The sequence below is a fragment of the Hyla sarda genome, chromosome 13 (assembly GCF_029499605.1).
Source record: "Hyla sarda isolate aHylSar1 chromosome 13, aHylSar1.hap1, whole genome shotgun sequence".
In the NCBI taxonomy this organism is placed as follows: domain Eukaryota; kingdom Metazoa; phylum Chordata; class Amphibia; order Anura; family Hylidae; genus Hyla; species Hyla sarda.
The window spans coordinates 9,655,441-9,674,860 of record NC_079201.1 but is presented as its reverse complement, the minus strand read 5'-3'; the positions used below and the strand labels follow the sequence as shown (position 1 = coordinate 9,674,860).

Below are 19,420 nucleotides of genomic sequence, written 5' to 3'. Positions count from 1 at the left end.
GTGGATGTGCCGGATCAAAACTAAATAAATAATTAAATAAATAAGTAAAATAAATAAGATGAATAAATTAATTAATAAAAAAAAAATAAGATATATAAATAAAATAAATAAATAAGATAAATTAATTAAATAAATACAATAAATAAATAAGATAAATAAATAAAAATAAAAAAATAAGTGAATTAATTAAATAAATAAATAAAATAAAATAAATAAGATAAATTAATTCATTTAAGAAATAAATAAAATAAGTAAAATAAATAAGTAAAATAAATAAAATAAGTAAAATAAATAAATATGATAAATAAATAAATAAATAAAACCGCTGCATGTAACATTTTTTGAATCAGTACAACCACCCCAGATAGTAACTGTGCATGATTGATGGGCGTATGTGACCCTGGCCTTAGTGTGTATATATATATATATATATCTTATGTTAAATCTACCGGGGGCTTCAGACAAGACCCATCATTCAGTAGAATGAACAGAACCTGCCGAGTCAGGAAACTTCTACGATGGATTTTTTGTCAGTCTGTTCGTGTTGCCATCGGTTTCCTATAATACGTAGAGGATCCGATCACCGGTTACATGTCATGACCACCAACAGTCCAGATCTTTATATGAGTAGTATAGAGCAGAGGTCCCCAACCCAGTCCTCAAGGTAACCAACAGTCCAGATCTTTATATGAATGGTATAGAGCAGAGGTCCCCAACCCAGTCCTCAAGACCACCAACAGCCCAGATCTTTATATGAGTGGTATAGAGGAGAGGTCCCCAACCCAGTCCTCAAGACCACCAACAGTCCAGATCTTTATATGAGTGGTATAGAGCAGAGGTCCCCAACCCGGTCCTCAAGACCACCAACAGTCCAGATCTTTATATGAGTGGTATAGAGCAGAGGTCCCCAACCCAGTCCTCAAGGACCACCAACAGTCCAGATCTTTATATGAGTGGTATAGAGCAGAGGTCCCCACCCAGTCCTCAAGACCACCAACAGTCCAGATCTTTATATGAGTGGTATAGAGGAGAGGTCCTCAACCCAGTCCTCAAGACCACCAACAGTCCAGATCTTTATATGAGTGGTATAGAGCAGAGGTCCCCAACCCAGTCCTCAAGGACCACCAACAGTCCAGATCTTTATATGAGTGGTATAGAGCAGAGGTCCCCAACCCAGTCCTCAAGGTAACCAACAGTCCAGATCTTTATATGAGTGGTATAGAGCAGAGGTCCCCAACCCAGTCCTCAAGGTAACCAACAGTCCAGATCTTTATATGAATGGTATAGAGCAGAGGTCCCCAACCCAGTCCTCAAGACCACCAACAGCCCAGATCTTTATATGAGTGGTATAGAGGAGAGGTCCCCAACCCAGTCCTCAAGGCCACCAACAGTCCAGATCTTTATATGAGTGGTATAGAGCAGAGGTCCCCAACCCGGTCCTCAAGACCACCAACAGTCCAGATCTTTATATGAGTGGTATAGAGCAGAGGTCCCCAACCCAGTCCTCAAGGACCACCAACAGTCCAGATCTTTATATGAGTGGTATAGAGCAGAGGTCCCCACCCAGTCCTCAAGACCACCAACAGTCCAGATCTTTATATGAGTGGTATAGAGGAGAGGTCCTCAACCCAGTCCTCAAGACCACCAACAGTCCAGATCTTTATATGAGTGGTATAGAGCAGAGGTCCCCAACCCAGTCCTCAAGGACCACCAACAGTCCAGATCTTTATATGAGTGGTATAGAGCAGAGGTCCTCAACCCAGTCCTCAAGGTAACCAACAGTCCAGATCTTTATATGAGTGGTATAGAGCAGAGGTCCCCAACCCAGTCCTCAAGGCCACCAACAGTCCAGATCTTTATATGAGTGGTATAGAGCAGAGGTCCCCAACCCAGTCCTCAAGGACCGCCAACAGTCCAGATCTTTATATGAGTGGTATAGAGCAGAGGTCCCCAACCCAGTCCTCAAGACCACCAACAGTCCAGATCTTTATATGAGTGGTATAGAGGAGAGGTCCCCAACCCAGTCCTCAAGACCACCAACAGTCCAGATCTTTATATGAGTGGTATAGAGCAGAGGTCTCCAACCCAGTCCTCAAGGCCACCAACAGTCCAGATCTTTATATGAGTGGTATAGAGCAGAGGTCCTCAACCCAGTCCTCAAGGCCACCAACAGTCCAGATCTTTATATGAGTGGTATAGAGCAGAGGTCCCCAACCCAGTCCTCAAGGACCACCAACAGTCCAGATCTTTATATGAGTGGTATAGAGCAGAGGTCCCCACCCAGTCCTCAAGACCACCAACAGTCCAGATCTTTATATGAGTGGTATAGAGGAGAGGTCCTCAACCCAGTCCTCAAGACCACCAACAGTCCAGATCTTTATATGAGTGGTATAGAGCAGAGGTCCCCAACCCAGTCCTCAAGGACCACCAACAGTCCAGATCTTTATATGAGTGGTATAGAGCAGAGGTCCTCAACCCAGTCCTCAAGGTAACCAACAGTCCAGATCTTTATATGAGTGGTATAGAGCAGAGGTCCCCAACCCAGTCCTCAAGGCCACCAACAGTCCAGATCTTTATATGAGTGGTATAGAGCAGAGGTCCCCAACCCAGTCCTCAAGGACCGCCAACAGTCCAGATCTTTATATGAGTGGTATAGAGCAGAGGTCCCCAACCCAGTCCTCAAGACCACCAACAGTCCAGATCTTTATATGAGTGGTATAGAGGAGAGGTCCCCAACCCAGTCCTCAAGACCACCAACAGTCCAGATCTTTATATGAGTGGTATAGAGCAGAGGTCTCCAACCCAGTCCTCAAGGCCACCAACAGTCCAGATCTTTATATGAGTGGTATAGAGCAGAGGTCCTCAACCCAGTCCTCAAGGCCACCAACAGTCCAGATCTTTATATGAGTGGTATAGAGCAGAGGTCCCCAACCCAGTCCTCAAGGACCACCAACAGTCCAGATCTTTATATGAGTCTGTTCTCTGTTTTATTCAAAGGGATTAACTAAAAACAACCCAGAATGTTGGTGGGCCTTGGAGACTGTGTTGGGGACCACTGTCCTAGAATACTCAACATTGGGAACTGAATAATGGAAACGTATATGTACACCACACATGGACCTACAATTTGAAGGACTGGATTTCTCTAGGGAATTGTGGTTATGACATAAAGTGTAAGCTTTTCCTCACTTCTCCTGTGAAGACGTCCAGTAGAGGACTCTGTAAGGACCGGCTCTGCAGGACTGATGAGTTTACACACGGTGCTGAAGGTTTAGGAATAAAACAACAGTCATATAAAGACCGGATCATTTCCAATAACCACCTCTCTATCACTATATGGGGGTACTTACCTATATAGCTTTGGTTGTGTCCTATTTTATTTCGGACCATGGTGGGAAGAAGGACTAAACCAGTGGTCAGAATGATGGAAGCAACGTTCAAGAGCAACAGGAACCGGAGGAAGGAGAAATAGGAGCTGATACTGGAGCCGAACCTGACTGGAGGGGGATGAGAAGACATCAGAACAATAATGTCTGTACGGGAAACCAATATCTGTCGGCAGGAGGAGAATTGGCGTAATTTGGTTTTGTGCTGCCCTAGTCTGTATAGGAAGCTGTGCCCCCCACCAGGGGATACTGGGGGGTCATACAGAGAAACGGGAGGAGGTGGCGCTGCTGCCGCCCACTGATCCGATGCCGCTAGGGTCACCTTTCTTGCAGAAAAATACCGGCCAGGCTAATTAGCATAATTAATTATATATGCGTGACATCACAGGATCCACATATACGGGGGAAATTTTGTCCTATTCTGACCCCTATAACTTTTTTATTTCTCCTTATACCTGTATGAGGCTCGTTTTTTGCGCCCCGATCTGTAGTTTTTAACAGGACCATTTTGTTTTGAGGTTACTTTTTGATCACATTTTTAATCACATGTGGAAGTTGCAGTTAATTACTAACTACAACTCCCAGCATGCCCTGATACAGCCTGTGGCTCAGCAGCTGCCCCAAATGAAAACTACAACTCCCAGCATGTTGGACTATATAGTTGTATATAGTATAGGTCAGTGTTTCCCAACCAGGAGTGCCTCCAGCTGTTGCAAAACTACAACTTCCAGCATGTTGGACCATATAGTAGTATATAGTATAGGTCAGTGTTTCCCAACCAGGGGTGCCTCCAGCTGTTGCAAAACTACAACTCCCAGCATGTTGGACTATATAGTAGAATATAGTATAGGTCAGTGTTTCCCAACCAGGAGTGCCTCCAGCTGTTGCAAAACTACAACTCCCAACATGCTGGACCATATAGTAGTATATAGTATAGGTCAGTGTTTCCCAACCAGGAGTGCCTCCAGCTGTTGCAAAACTACAACTTCCAGCATGTTGGACTATATAGTATAGGTCAGTGTTTCCCAACCAGGAGTGCCTCCAGCTGTTGCAAAACTACAACTCCCAGCATGTTGGACTATATAGTAGTATATAGTATAGGTCAGTGTTTCCCAACCAGGGGTGCCTCCAGCTGTTGCAAAACTACAACTTCCAGCATGTTGGACTATACAGTATAGGTCAGTGTTTCCCAACCAGGGGGTGCCTCCAGCTGTTGCAAAACTACAACTCCCAGCATGTTGGACTATATAGTGGTATATAGTATAGGTCAGTGTTTCCCAACCAGGAGTGCCTCCAGCTGTTACATAACTACAACTTCCAGCATATTGGACTATATAGTAGTGTATAGTATAGGTCAGTGTTTCCCAACCAGGGGTGCCTCCAGCTGTTGCAAAACTACAACTCCCAGCATACCCGGACAGCCAACGGCTGTCCGGGTATGCTGGGAGTTGTAGTTTTGCAACAGCTGGAGGTGCTCTGGTTGGGAAACACTGGTATGGTGCATCTGGTACAACATTCCAGGAGTTAGAGGATTGGTTGGGTAAATACCGGCCATTGCATTGCCGGCATTTTTAATAAAAAAAATTCCGGCAGGGTGGCAAACCTAGGTGCCGCCCTAAGCCTGGGCCTTGTAGCCTAGTGAAAGATATTAAAGAAGGACTGATTGGGACCTCCATAAACTATAATAACTTTGTAAATGTTCTGCCACCGATTCATCCTCCGAAGACCAACTACCCCGGATATGAGAGCAGCTAGTGCTAACCTTCTTGCCCCGCATGCCCACCATCACTATGTGATCCCCCCCCTGGGGCCACCTGGCAGAGCGGCACCATCTGTGTCTTGTGTCCTACAATTCTAGCAGTCCTGATACTTACCTTTTCTCCTGACTTTCTTACCTCTGATAGCAACAAGTGATTTCTCCCACAATTTGAAGGTGGAGAGAACCTGCTCCCCCTTGTTCCAGGCTGGCCACACACATGAGGGGCGCTTCTGAGCCCAGAAACCGGCATTATACCCATCACACTGCCTCAACGTCCTGCAAGAGCAAAATGCACCCGTTATACCATCTGCAAGAGCAAAATGCACCCGTTATACCATCTGCAAGAGCAAAATGCACCCGTTATACCATCTGCAAGAGCAAAACGCACCCGTTATACCATCTGTAAGAGCAAAACGCACCCGTTATACCATCTGCAAGAGCAAAATGCACCCGTTATACCATCTGCAAGAGCAAAATGCACCCGATATACCATCTGCAAGAGCAAAACGCACCCGTTATACCATCTGGAAGAGCAAAACGCACCCGTTATACCATCTGTAAGAGCAAAACGCACCCGTTATACCATCTGTAAGAGCAAAACGCACCCGTTATACCATCTGTAAGAGCAAAACGCACCCGTTATACCATCTGTAAGAGCAAAACCACCCGTTATACCATCTGCAAGAGCAAAACGCACCCGTTATACCATCTGTAAGAGCAAAACGCACCGTTATACCATCTGTAAGAGCAAAACGCACCCGTTATACCATCTGTAAGAGCAAAACGCACCCGTTATACCATCTGTAAGAGCAAAACGCACCCGTTATACCATCTGTAAGAGCAAAACGCACCCGTTATACCATCTGCAAGAGCAAAACGCACCCGTTATACCATCTGTAAGAGCAAAACGCACCCGTTATACCATCTGTAAGAGCAAAATGCACCCGTTATACCATCTGTAAGAGCAAAACGCACCAGTTATACCATCTGTAAGCAAAACGCACCTGTTATACCATCTGCAAGAGCAAAATGCACCCGTTATACCATCTGTAAGAGCAAAACGCACCCGTTATACCATCTGTAAGAGCAAAACGGACCCGTTATACCATCTGTAAGCAAAACGCACCCGTTATACCATCTGTAAGAGCAAAACGCACCCGTTATACCATCTGTAAGAGAAAAACGCACCCGTTATACCATCTGTAAGAGCAAAACGCACCCGTTATACCATCTGCAAGAGCAAAACGCACCCGTTATACCATCTGTAAGAGCAAAACGCACCCGTTATACCATCTGTAAGAGCAAAACGCACCCGTTATACCATCTGGAAGAGCAAAAAGCACCCGTTATACCATCTGGAAGAGCAAAACGCACCCGTTATACCATCTGTAAGCAAAACGCACCCGTTATACCATCTGTAAGAGCAAAACGCACCTGTAATACCATCTGCAAGAGCAAAACGCACCCGTTATACCATCTGTAAGAGCAAAACGCACCGTTATACCATCTGTAAGCAAAACGCACCCGTTATACCATCTGTAAGAGCAAAACGCACCGTTATACCATCTGTAAGAGCAAAACGCACCGTTATACCATCTGTAAGCAAAACGCACCGTTATACCATCTGTAAGAGCAAAACGCACCCGTTATACCATCTGTAAGAGCAAACGCACCCGTTATACCATCTGTAAGAGCAAAACGCACCCGTTATACCATCTGCAAGAGCAAAACGCACCCGTTATACCATCTGTAAGAGCAAAACGCACCGTTATACCATCTGTAAGAGCAAAACGCACCCGTTATACCATCTGTAAGAGCAAAACGCACCCGTTATACCATCTGTAAGAGCAAACGCACCCGTTATACCATCTGCAAGAGCAAAACGCACCCGTTATACCATCTGTAAGAGCAAAACGCACCCGTTATACCATCTGTAAGAGCAAAACGCACCCGTTATACCATCTGTAAGAGCAAAACGCACCCGTTATACCATCTGTAAGAGCAAAACGCACCCGTTATACCATCTGGAAGAGCAAAAAGCACCCGTTATACCATCTGCAAGAGCAAAACGCACCCGTTATACCATCTGTAAGAGCAAAACGCACCCGTTATACCATCTGTAAGAGCAAAACGGACCCGTTATACCATCTGCAAGAGCAAAACTCACCCGTTTCGCCATCTAGAGCCAATCTTTTATCTAACAGTGGACATGTCCATGGACTGATGGTTGGGGGTTGCAGAGAAGACATCACGAGCCGCAGTGTGCTACTGTAATGGATAAGCTAAAATGCCTATTTAGAATATGCTTTCTATATTGGGCACTCACTAGCTCGCTCCCCCTCCCATCGTGCCGCCCATGTCAAAACAGACCACCTTATACCTACCCATGTTTCATCTCAAGGTAAGAGTCAGTTGCATGGTTAACACACGTTTTGTTCCAAAAAGTAGGCCAGATGAATGATGCATTGGTCACATGTTGTTCCCTAGCCAATGGTTTTGCATAGAAGGCTTAGGAAAGAGTCCTAGTCCAGACTGCTCTCCCAGGAGAAGGGGTGCACCCAAAACCGTCCTAAGTCCTTCCAGAGCCATGTGTCTCCTAGCTCTGCTCCTGCTGGGCATACCTACACCTAGGCCAAAGGGTTACAGTGAACCCCGACCTACGATGGCCCCGACATACGATAATTTCAGCATATGATGGCCTCTCAGAGTCCATCGCATGTTGAAGGTGGCATCAACATACGATGCATTTGTATGTCGGGGCCATCGCATAAACGGCTATCCGGCAGAGCAGACTGCTTCAGCTGCCCCTGGATAGCTGTTTAAGGTGCCCTGTGTGGTCCAGTGATGATAACTCACCTGTCCCCGGCGCTCCGGACCGTCCTTTCCAGGATCCCCTGCATCGCGGTCGCTTTCCTTCTTCATCATCACGTCGCCACGCACACTGTCCCGTCATCCAATAGGAGCGGTGTGCGCAGCGACATGATAACGGCGATGAAGAGCGACGATCCCAGGCAGCGGTGACGAGCTGTGACAGTCCGGAGCGGCGGGGACAGGTGAGTATAACTTCCTATATTTTATATTACACGGATCCCTCAACATACGATGGTTTCAACAAACGATGGTCCATTTGGAACGGATTACCATCGTATGTTGAGGGACCACTGTGTGTGCGACACATTTTCCCGTGCGACACAAAAAAAACAAGCAACAGAAAATGAACCGACACGTGCGACACATTAGTAAATCAGCTCCCAGAAAAAGAGAAGTGAAATCTAAAACACTCCAGAAAGAACACTAACGTGTATAAGATGGCGCCTCCAGAGAGACTACACCCAAGATGATAAGACCCATGTGCTGGATGAGGAACACCTACAGATGGAAGAAACCAATCACAAGGACAGCTATTCATGACGTTTAGCTTTGCACATGACAGTCTATAAAAACCCTGTAACTGTTGTAAATACAGGAAGTATAATTTGCTGAACTTTGTGTCAGAGTGATTTTCTCCTCTCGTGCATGCACTGATCCTGATACCTAATTAGCAAGGGGGCAGATTCTCATCTGATACCGGGTCCGGTTCCGATCCATTTCACTAGAATACTTGGACTTGCCAAAATCTGTCCACATTGGATGAACATTTGCCCCATGCGTCATCTGTAGATCATACAGGAACCCTTATCATTACTGACCTTAATCTGCGCTTATCGTCCATGGGCACCGGATTACCTCGGAGATCGTCACATCTCACCCTTGTCATCCGACTTTTATCCCCAATAGTCCATGTCTCTGCGCTCTTTTCATTCATCTCCCAACAATCCCCTTGTAAGATAAACTGTAGGAAGAAATATAGAGAACAAAGAAGCCACAATACTGTATCCAGTTCACATCGCGGTCAGGGGCATAACTTTAGGGGGTGCAGTTATGGGGCCCCGCATCGCCAGTCACCCCAGCACGGAGCAAAGTTCGCTTCGTGCACCGGATGTCTGGGGTGCCGCAGCCAAGACCCCCCTCGATCAGACATCTCATCTCCTATCCTTTGGAGTTCGTACTCAAATCTATATGTGTGAATGAGCCCTAAGGGTGAAGGCACGAAGGACGGATCTCCTGCAGTAAGTCAGCAATGGCAAATCTTGTCATCCTGTCACCCCAGTAGTAAGGAGATTACATGAGGAGGAGGTTTGTTACAGTGTGTCACCCCAGTAGTAAGGAGATTACATGAGGAGGAGGTTTGTTACAGTGTGTCACCCCAGTAGTAAGGAGATTACATGAGGAGAAGGTTTGTTACAGTGTGTCACCCCAGTAGTAAGGAGATTACATGAGGAGGAGGTTTGTTACAGTGTGTCACCCCAGTAGTAAGGAGATTACATGAGGAGGAGGTTTGTTACAGTGTGTCACCCCAATAGTAAGGAGATTACATGAGGAGAAGGTTTGTTACAGTGTGTCACCCCAGTAGTAAGGAGATTACATGAGGAGGAGGTTTGTTACAGTGTGTCACCCCAGTAGTAAGGAGATTACATGAGGAGGAGGTTTGTTACAGTGTGTCACCCCAATAGTAAGGAGATTACATGAGGAGGAGGTTTGTTACAGTGTGTCACCGCAGTAGTAAGGAGATTACATGAGGAGGAGGTTTGTTACAGTGTGTCACCGCAGTAGTAAGGAGATTACATGAGGAGGAGGTTTGTTACAGTGTGTCACCACAGTAGTAAGGAGATTACATGAGGAGGAGATTTGTTACAGTGTGTCACCCCAGTAGTAAGGAGATTACATGGGGAGGAGGTTTGTTACAGTGTATCACCCCAGTAATAAGGAGATTACATGAGGAGGAGGTTTGTTACAGTGTGTCACCACAGTAGTAAGGAGATCATATGAGGAGGAGGTTTGTTACAGTGTGTCACCCCAGTAGTAAGATTACATGAGGAGGAGGTTTGTTACAGTGTGTCACCCCAGTAGTAATGAGATTATATGAGGAGGAGGTTTGTTACAGTGTGTCACCCCAGTAGTAAGGAGATTACATGAGGAGGAGGTTTGTTACAGTGTGTCACCCCAGTAGTAAGGAGATTACATGAGGAGGAGGTTTGTTACAGTGTGTCACCCCAGTAGTAAGGTTATTACATGAGGAGGAGGTTTGTTACAGTGTGTCACCCCAGTAGTAAGGAGATTACATGAGGAGGAGGTTTGTTACAGTGTGTCACCCCAGTAGTAAGGAGATTACATGAGGAGGAGGTTTATTACAGTGTGTCACCCCAGTAGTAAGGAGATTAAATGAGGAGGTTTGTTACAGTGTGTCACCCCAGTAGTAAGGAGATTACATGAGGAGGAGGTTTGTTACAGTGTGTCACCCCAGTAGTAAGGAGATTAAATGAAGAGGTTTGTTACAGTGTGTCACCCCAGTAGTAAGGAGATTACATGAGGAGGAGGTTTGTTACAGTGTGTCACCCCAGTAGTAAGGTGGGGCATGTTAAAGGGCGGAGCCAATGGGTGGAGTCTAGGGGCAGCAAAATTAGCTTTCGCCTAGAGGGGCAAACATCCTTGCACCAGCCCTGAGCACCCATCCTTCGCTCATGCGCTGTCTTCCTCTGGTGGTTTGGGCTTCTGCATACGGTAGACCGGGGAGGATCTACTGACACCTTGTCCCCACTTTAAGTAGACATGAAAGCCGTTGTGTTGCGGACTCCCCTCTTGCGTAGACTTTAGTAAATCATTATCTTACGTTTTGGGGGATCTCACCTCCATACGCCGCTCTTACCTTGTTATTTCGTCTTCAGAGCTTCGCCCTCCGGTTTTCTTTGCTGTTTATCATGAGCAGAAGATGTGACAGGAAGCGGCGAGGCAACCTAATATGTGTACAGGAAACCACAATGGGCGAAACACAGCTGTATACATCTTGTGCCGATCCTAAATGTATATTATATTAGAGAGAGGCTGGCGGAACTAAATGACGGAGGGCACCGCGTTCTACCCCCAGACCCCCCACTGGCACAAAGGTAAGAGGCTGTATTATAAATACTGGGTACAAAGTCATCTGCCAGGACTGTACACAATGGAACCCAATGGATGGTCACACGGTGTAAATATGTTCACGGTCACACATGTAGTCAGGGTGTGATGAGGGCAGATGTTATTACCCTTGTGTTCGTGACGCCAGGGCATGGTTTAACCTCTCCACAACCCGAAGGTATGCCACTGGATCCTGGGCTAGACACCGGGAAAATAATGACTCAGACGCCAAGTTACGGAACAACAGCAGCTTTACTGAGGCAGACAGGAGTAATAGTGTTGACAGCTCAGTTAGGCCCAAGGAGGTGACCAGTGACTTCGGAGACCACAGGGCTCTCTGGGACTCATAGTGGACTTGGACAGCTTGCTGCAGAGCCACGCTGACTTTGCACAGACTGATCTTGACTGACTTGACTAGACTGACTTCACCCCGTATGTAGCTCACCAGGTTTTGACGTTCACCAATGGGGCACTGGATAAGTGGCTGCGTGGTCGGCCTTGGGCCTCCTCAGGACACCAGACACTCTCTCAGGACTTGACTTCACTGACCTCAGAACTCAAGAGACTGAACTGGCTCCTCCCAGGGTTTATATGGGGGAGACTCTGGAGGGGTCCCATAGGTCACCCTATAAGTCATGTGATCACTGGTACCTTCCTTGGCTACAACAGTATTTAAAGGCACATAACAGTATAAAGACATTATAGTAGATAACACAAGGTATAAATAACCATTTACATTACACAGGTTAATGAAGGACTCGGGACACCGCAATAGAGTCCGCCTGACAGGACAGGGTACACGGGTGCAGCTCCTGTACTGGGCCACCACACACTTCTAGTTTCCTGGTCTTCTGGCTGCTGTCACCATTAGGAGTTTTTATAGATCCGGCCAAATGTCCAGGTTGTACTATACAGCGCCCGTCTGGTTATTTATTCTTTTATGTGTTTTGTCCACCAGGGTCTTTCAGGTTGGGATGGCCTTCCTGGGGGTCCGGAGAAGGTGTGTGTGCCCATCAGGTTCCTCACCAGACATTTTGGGGTGTAGGGGCTGAACTAAAAAAAAAAAGGGCACTTCTTCTAATTATTTATATAAATGCCCACATAATGATGCCAGACTGCCCAGGAGGAACTTTAAAGGGGTATTCCAGGAAAAAACTTTTTTTTTTTTTTTTATATATCAACTGGCTCAAGAAAGTTAAACAGATTTGTAAATGACTTCTATTAAAAAAATCTTAATCCTTCCAATAATTATCAGCTGCTGAAGTTGAGTTGTTCTTTTCTGTCTGGCAACACTGCTCTCTGCTGACATCTCTGCTTGTCTCGGGAACTGCACAGAGTAGAAGAGGTTTGCTATGGGGATTCGCTAAGAGAACACTTAGACAGAAAAGAACAACTCAACTTCAGCAGCTCATAAGTACTGGAAGGATTCATTTTTAAAAAAAACTTTTTTAAATTTTTTTTTTCATAGAAGTCATTTACAAATCTGTTTAACTTTCTGGAGCCAGTTGATATATAAAAAAAAGTTTTTTTTTCCTGGATAACCCCTTTAAAAGGGCAGGGGCTCAAGCCCCCTTTTCTAGTCAACCTGTGCCCGTCCCTGTCCTCACCTTCCTGGGTTCTTGCTTTCACAGAGATGCCACCTAGTTGTTGGCTACTTGGTTGATGTCGTGCCTAGTGTGTGTGTCCAGAAGTTGTAGGATATACTATGTATAGTGTTATAGATGTGTGGATATACATGGGGTATGGCGGGGTGTGAGGTGCAGGGCAGATGGCATTAAACGCTTGTGTTCGTGACGCCAGGGCATAGTTAATCCTTAACCCCCCGAAGGTATACCGCTGTTAGTGAAGTCTTCAAGTCAAGTCCTGCAGCCACAAGTCAAGATAAAGTCACCGTCCTGTCAGTCACAAGTCAGTCAAGTCAACTCGTCTGTCTACCCAGCATGGCCTGCACTAAATTCTCCTGTCCAACCACAAGGCCCAGCAAGCCTGCGAGGCCTCTGTGTCACTGGTCACTTCCTTGGGCCCTGGCTGTACTGCATAGACTGTAACAACTAAAAGTAAAGCTACCATTGTCAGTGTCTTCATTGCCCCGGTGCCTAGCCCAGCATCCTGCGGTATACCTTCGGGTGGTTAAGGATAAACCATGCCCTGGCATCACGAACACAATTCTATACACAGTATATCCTACAACTTATCATCTAGAGCAATGTTTTCCAACCAGGGTGCCTCCAGCTGTTGCAAAACTACAACTCTCAGCATGCCCGGACAGCCGTTGGCTGTCCGGGCATGCTGAGAGTTGTAATTTTGCAACAGCTGGAGGCACCCTGGCTGGGAAACACCGGTCTATAGCCTAATAAAACATTGAAATGCCATCCTGACAAAGAACCCACAATGATTCACCATCAGACGTCTGACTGTACCGGGTCACAGAGCCGCCCTGTGTCTATTGAGTAATCCAGCAGGATAATGCCGCCATTGTTCCCGCTGGAATTAACTATTATAGGCCTCAAGTCGCCTACATGAGTCCCAACAAAACACGTAACAGTCCCGGTGCTGCCAGTTATTTCCGGGGGTCACAATAAAGGATTCGTGTACAACTTTGGGGGGTTTCAAAGTGCACGTTCAATCTTCAATCCCTGTCGGAAGTTCCTTCACGGAACGCGCAACGCGTGACCTGAGCGGCGCAAATCCTATTGAAATCTATGGGCGTCAGAATCTGCGTGGAAATCCCGCACAGATTCCCCGTATTGTGTGAACCGCTCCCTAGAGTAAGATTCTCCTTGTCGCCCATAGCGACCAATCTTTGTTGCCCATAGCGACCAATCTTTGTTGCCCATAGCGACCAATCTTTGTTGCCCATAGCGACCAATCTTTGTTGCCCATAGCGACCAATCTTTGTTGCCCATAGCGACCAATCTTTGTTGCCCATAGCGACCAATCTTTGTTGCCCATAGCGACCAATCTTTGTTGCCCATAGCAACCAATCTTTGTTGCGCATAGCGACCAATCTTTGTTGCCCATAGCGACCAATCACAGCACCCCCCACAAGAATTGCAAAATTGCAGTTTTTTAAAAAAATTTTTCTTAAATGTTTTTTATTTTAACAGAGCAATATGAAAAATGAAAGCAGAGCTGGGATTGGTTGCTATGGCAACGAAGGCATTCTTCTGTTCTGCACAGTTCCTGACAGGGACAGAGGTGTCAGCAGAGAGCACTGTGGGCAGACTGGAAAGAACTACACAACTTCCTGTGGAGAATACAGCAGCTGATAAATACTGGAAGGATTGAGATTTCTAAATAGAAGTAATTTACAAATCTGTATAATTTTCTGGCGCTAGATGATTTAAAAACATTCGTTCTCCACTTATATTTCACCGGAGTACCGCTTTAAGGCTATGGCTATCTTCTTACAAAAAATGGAAAACATATATACATATATATATATATATATTTATTTATTTATTTATTTTTCTTAAATCAACTGGTGCCAGAAAATTAAACAGATTTGTAAATTTCTTCTATTTAAACATATTAATCCTTCCAGTACTTATCAGCTGCTCTATGCTGCACAGGAAGTTCTTTTCTTTTTGAATTTCCTTTCTGTCTGACCACAGTGCTCTCTGCTGACACCTCTGTCCATTTTAGAAACTGTCCGGAGCAAGAGAGGTTTGCTATGGGGATTTGTTCCTACTCTGGACAGTTCGTAAAATGGCCAGAGGTGTCAGCAGAGAGCACTGTGGTCAGACTGGAAAGAACCACACAACTCAACTTCAGCAGCTAATAAGTACTGGAAGGATTAAGATTTTTTAATAGAAGTAATTTAAAAATCTGTTTAACTTTCCGTTCCAGTTGATTTAAAAAAAAAAAAAAAAATACCCCATTAAGACTCATTTTGAACCTCAATTAAACTGTCTTTTGGAAGTTTTTTTGGGGAAAAGCTATAGCCCAAAAATAGTCTTAGATTATTTTTTTTGGATCCCAAATGATGTATAACCTACAACAAGACCAAGGGGCCATATTTGTCTAACACATTGGTCACTCCTGGATGAAGCCTGTTGGCTACACTACTTTATATGGTGCCAGAAGGGCGCCGCCGGGGTGGCATGGTAGTGCTACTTGGATTTCCGCAGAAAACGGCGAAGAACCCAAAAAGCTCAAGGGAATTATGCAAAAAAAAAAAACATGAAGCGCTCCTTCTCATATATCACTGTAGTGTGGAGTAGGGGACATGTTTGGGCAAGATACAGAAGGTTGTGAGCAAGCAGGGGCTCAGCTGCCGGATGAGTGTGTTGTCTTAGAAGCGTTTCCCAACTAGGGTGCCTCCAGCTGTTGCAAAACTACTACTCCCAGCATGCCCACGGCTGTCCGGACCTGCTGAGAGTTGCAATTTTGCAACAGCTGGAGGCTCACTGGTTGGAGACCACTGCTCCAAAGTGTAGTTTCCCAAGCAGTGTGCTTCCAGCTTTGGCAAGACTACAACTCCAAGCATGCCCAGAGAGCCGACGGCTGTCCGGACATGCTGGGAGTTGTGGTTTTTCAACAGCTGGAGGCACACTGCTTTGGAAACAACGCTTTAGAGCAGTGGTCTCCGAACTGTGGCCCTCCAGCGGTTGCAAAACTCCAACTCTCAGCATGCCCGGACAGCCAACGGCTGTCCGGGCATGCTGGGAGTTGTAGTCTTGCAACAGCTGGAGGTGCACTGTTTGGAGATCACTGCTCTAAAGCTTTTATTCCCAACCAGTGTGCTTCCAGCTGTTGCAAAACTACAACTCTCAACATGCCGAGAATTGTAGTTTTGCAACTGCTCTAAAGCGTTGTTTCCCAAGCAGGGTGCCTCCAGCTGTTGAAAAACTACAACTCCCAGCATGCAATACAGCCATTGCATGCTGAGAGTTGTAAGGTTGCAACCGCTGGAGGGCCACAGCTTGGAGACCATTGCTCCAAAGCATTGTTCCCCAACCAAGGTGCCTCCAGCTGTTGCAAAACTACAACTCCCAGCATTCCCAGACAGCCAAAGAATGTCCGGGCATGCTGAGAGGTGTAGTTTTTCAACCACTGGATGACCATAGTTTTGCAACCGCTGGAGGGCCACCGGAGACCACTGCTCTAAAGCGTTGTTTCCCGAGCAGCGTGCCTCCAGCTGTTGCAAAACTCCCAGCATGCCCGACAGCCATAAGAAAGGCTGCAACATTTTTACTACCTAAAAAAAAAAAAACAACAACAACACCCTGAGGTTAATGTGGTATTTAGATGGACGTTTTTGCAGAAGTGCAGACCCAGCATAAAGTATTATGTCTTCCTCTGATCAGCATTTTATGTATAGAATACTTCTACATAAATTGTTAATTCACTTAAAGGGGTTATCCAGGAAAATACTTTTTATATATATATCAACTGGCCAGAAAGTTAAACAGATTTGTAAATTACTTCTATTAAAAAATCTTAATCCTTTCAGTACTTATGAGCTGCTGAAGTTGAGTTGTTCTTTCTCTCTAAGTGATCTCTGATGACATCTGTCTCGGGAACCGCCCAGAGTAGAAGCAAATCCCCATCGCAAACCTCTTCTACTCTGTGCAGTTCCCGAGACAAGCAAAGATGTCAGCAGAGAGCACTGTGGTCAGACAGAAAATAACTCAACTTCAGCAGCTGATAATTATTGGAAGGATTAAGATTTTTTTAATAGAAGTAATTTACAAATCTGTTTAACTTTCTGGAGCCAGTTGAGATATATATATATATATATATATATATATATATATATATATAAGTTTTTTTTCCAGAATACCCATTTAAAGTAGAACGTGTTCATTTATTGTACAGATCCTCACATTCCCGCTATGCCCTTCCTACAATTGTTCTTTGCCGTCCCTGGAGATCCCTACAGCATTCCATATTCACATTCTGATGGCGGTAGGGGGTCATCCAGGAATAGAAAAACAGAGCTAGTTTATTCCAAAAACAGCGCCACCCCTGTCCTCAGGTTGTGTGTGGTATTACAACTTCAATGGAAATGAGCTGCAATACCACACACAACCTGGGACAGGGGTGGCACTGTTTTGGGCGTAAATCAGCTGATTTTTTAAATCCTGGATAACCCCTTTAATCTGCTCCTCTATAGTACAAACCATATTGGCAATATATATATATATATATATATATATATATATATATACATGTATACAGATGAAAATGGAGGCAGGCATGGACTCACTATTGAGGGTTTATACAACTTTATGGCAGCTCTCTAAAAATTTAGCCGAAAAATTCAGCTCAGAAATTCGGCAAATTTTACTGCACATTGGGGGAGATTCATCAAAACCTGTATAGAGGAAGAGTTGACCAGTTGCCCGTAGCAACCAATCAAATCCCTGCTTTCATTTTGAACAGGACCTTTGAGAGCCCGTAGCAACCAATCAAATCACTGCTTTCATTTTGAACAGGACCGTTGAGAGCCCGTAGCAACCAATCAATCCCTGCTTTCATTTTGAACAGGACCTTTGAGAGCCCGTAGCAACCAATCAGATCGCTGCTTTCATTTTGAACAGGGCCGTTGAGAGCCCGTAGCAACCAATCAAATCGCTGCTTTCATTTTGAACAGGACCGTTGAGAGCCTGTAGCAACCAATCAAATCGCTGCTTTCATTTTGAACAGGACCGTTGAGAGCCTGTAGCAACCAATCAGATCGCTGCTTTCATTTTGAACAGGACCGTTGAGAGCCCGTAGCAACCAATCAGATCGCTGCTTTCATTTTGAACAGGACCGTTGAGAGCCCGTAGCAACCAATCAGATCGCTGCTTTCATTTTGAACAGGACCGTTGAGAGCCCGTAGCAACCAATCAGATCGCTGCTTTCATTTTGAACAGGACCGTTGAGAGCCCGTAGCAACCAATCAGATCGCTGCTTTCATTTTGAAAAGGACCTTTGAGAAATGAAAGAAGCGATCTGATTGGTTGCTATGGGCAACTGGTCAACATTTCCACTATACAGGTTTTCATAAATCTCCCCCATTGTCTTCAATGGGGATTCTGCTGCGCCGTTCACACGGCGGCAGTTCCACGGCTGCAGAAATTCTGCATTCTAGATTCTGCAATATATATAAGGCATCTTGACATTTTGCGGAATTCCGTTTAGAGCCCCGTTGAAATTAATGACCAAAATCTGTGGTTCGACAGCAAATAGATTCTGTCTGAACTCGGCTAAAATTTCCGCAAAACGACGTAAAATCTGCAGCGAAATTTGAGTGGAATGGCAGAAATTCCGCGGTGTAAGCAAAGCCTTAGGGTCTAGTCACACTTGTGGAATCTGCCTCAAATTGAAAGCACCATAGACTTCTATGGAATTCCGCACTCCCGTTCACACTTCTGAATTTCCGCTTGCGGAAATTCAGAAGTGTGAATGGGAGTGCGGAATTCCCATAGAAGTCTATTGGCTTTAAAGTGGTACTCCGGGCGAAAACTTTTTTTTTTTTTTTTTTAAATCTACTGGTGCCAGAAAGTTAAACACATTTGTAAATTACTTCTATTAAAAAAAATCTTCCAGTACTTATTAGCTGCTGTATGCTACAGAGGAAGTTCTTTTCTGTTTGAATTTCTTTTTTGTCTTGTCCACAGTGCTCTCCGCTGACACCTCTGTCCGTATCAGGAACTGTCCAGAGCAGGAGAAAATCCCCATAGCAAACCTATGCTGCTCTGGATAGTTCCCGACACGGACAGCACTGTGGACAAGACAAAAAAGAAATTCAAAATGAAAAGAACTTCCTTTGTAGCATACAGCTGCTAACAAGTACTGAAAGGATTAAGATTTTTTAATAGAAGTAATTTACAAATCTGTTTAACTTTCTGGCACCAGTTCATAAAAAAAAAAAAAAGTTTTCCAGTGGAGTACCCCTTTAATTTGTGGCAGAGTGAATAGACCCTTGGTCTGGTAAAACTACGGGACTTGAACGGAGAGGAAAAAAATTCCGCAAGAAGTAATTTTTTTGCTGCTCAAAGTCAAAGTATTAAAAAAACAGTATTAAAAAAACTAAAATAAAAAAAGTTCTTTTATAGCAAACTTTCCACGCCGGAATGCCCGCTTCTGCAGAATTCCACACGGAAATTCCCCCGTTTGAACATACCCTTACTACAAAGGGCTCATGCAAAGCAGCAGCCCTATATGGTCTCCATACAAAACAGTATTTAAAAATAAATATATGTATTTGAAAAAAAAATAAAACTTTATTTAAAATAAAAAGTTAATTTATTTATTTTTTGTACAGATCTGCATCCTATAAAATTTA

General features: G+C 44.9%; 2 protein-coding genes across 6 annotated transcripts in view; one reads left to right on the top strand and one right to left on the bottom strand.

Annotated features, from left to right (window-relative positions):
* LOC130297565 (transmembrane channel-like protein 8) overlaps positions 1 to 19,420 on the bottom strand; it is a 42,728-nt gene that overhangs the window by 16,341 nt on the left and 6,967 nt on the right. For 2 of the 3 annotated variants that reach the window (XM_056550161.1, XM_056550162.1), the window contains exons 2-6: positions 10,892 to 10,979; positions 8,835 to 8,977; positions 5,282 to 5,421; positions 3,351 to 3,497; positions 3,190 to 3,263 (exon numbers count right to left, since the gene is read on the bottom strand). In XM_056550161.1, coding sequence (XP_056406136.1) covers positions 3,190 to 3,263; positions 3,351 to 3,497; positions 5,282 to 5,421; positions 8,835 to 8,950 — 477 coding nt within the window. In that variant the 5' untranslated portion in view covers positions 8,951 to 8,977; positions 10,892 to 10,979. Of the gene's footprint in view, positions 1 to 3,189; positions 3,264 to 3,350; positions 3,498 to 5,281; positions 5,422 to 8,834; positions 8,978 to 10,891; positions 10,980 to 19,420 lie in introns of those variants that run through there. The other variant, XM_056550163.1, reaches the window with a different exon arrangement.
* Positions 10,687 to 19,420, top strand: part of TMC6 (transmembrane channel like 6) — a 50,312-nt gene continuing 41,578 nt past the window's right edge. The window contains exon 1 of one of the 3 annotated variants that reach the window (XM_056550149.1): positions 10,687 to 11,129. In XM_056550149.1, the coding sequence (XP_056406124.1) occupies positions 11,081 to 11,129 (49 nt within the window). In that variant the 5' untranslated portion in view covers positions 10,687 to 11,080. Of the gene's footprint in view, positions 11,130 to 17,344; positions 17,362 to 17,697; positions 18,407 to 19,420 lie in introns of those variants that run through there. The other 2 variants (XM_056550155.1, XM_056550150.1) reach the window with 2 other exon arrangements.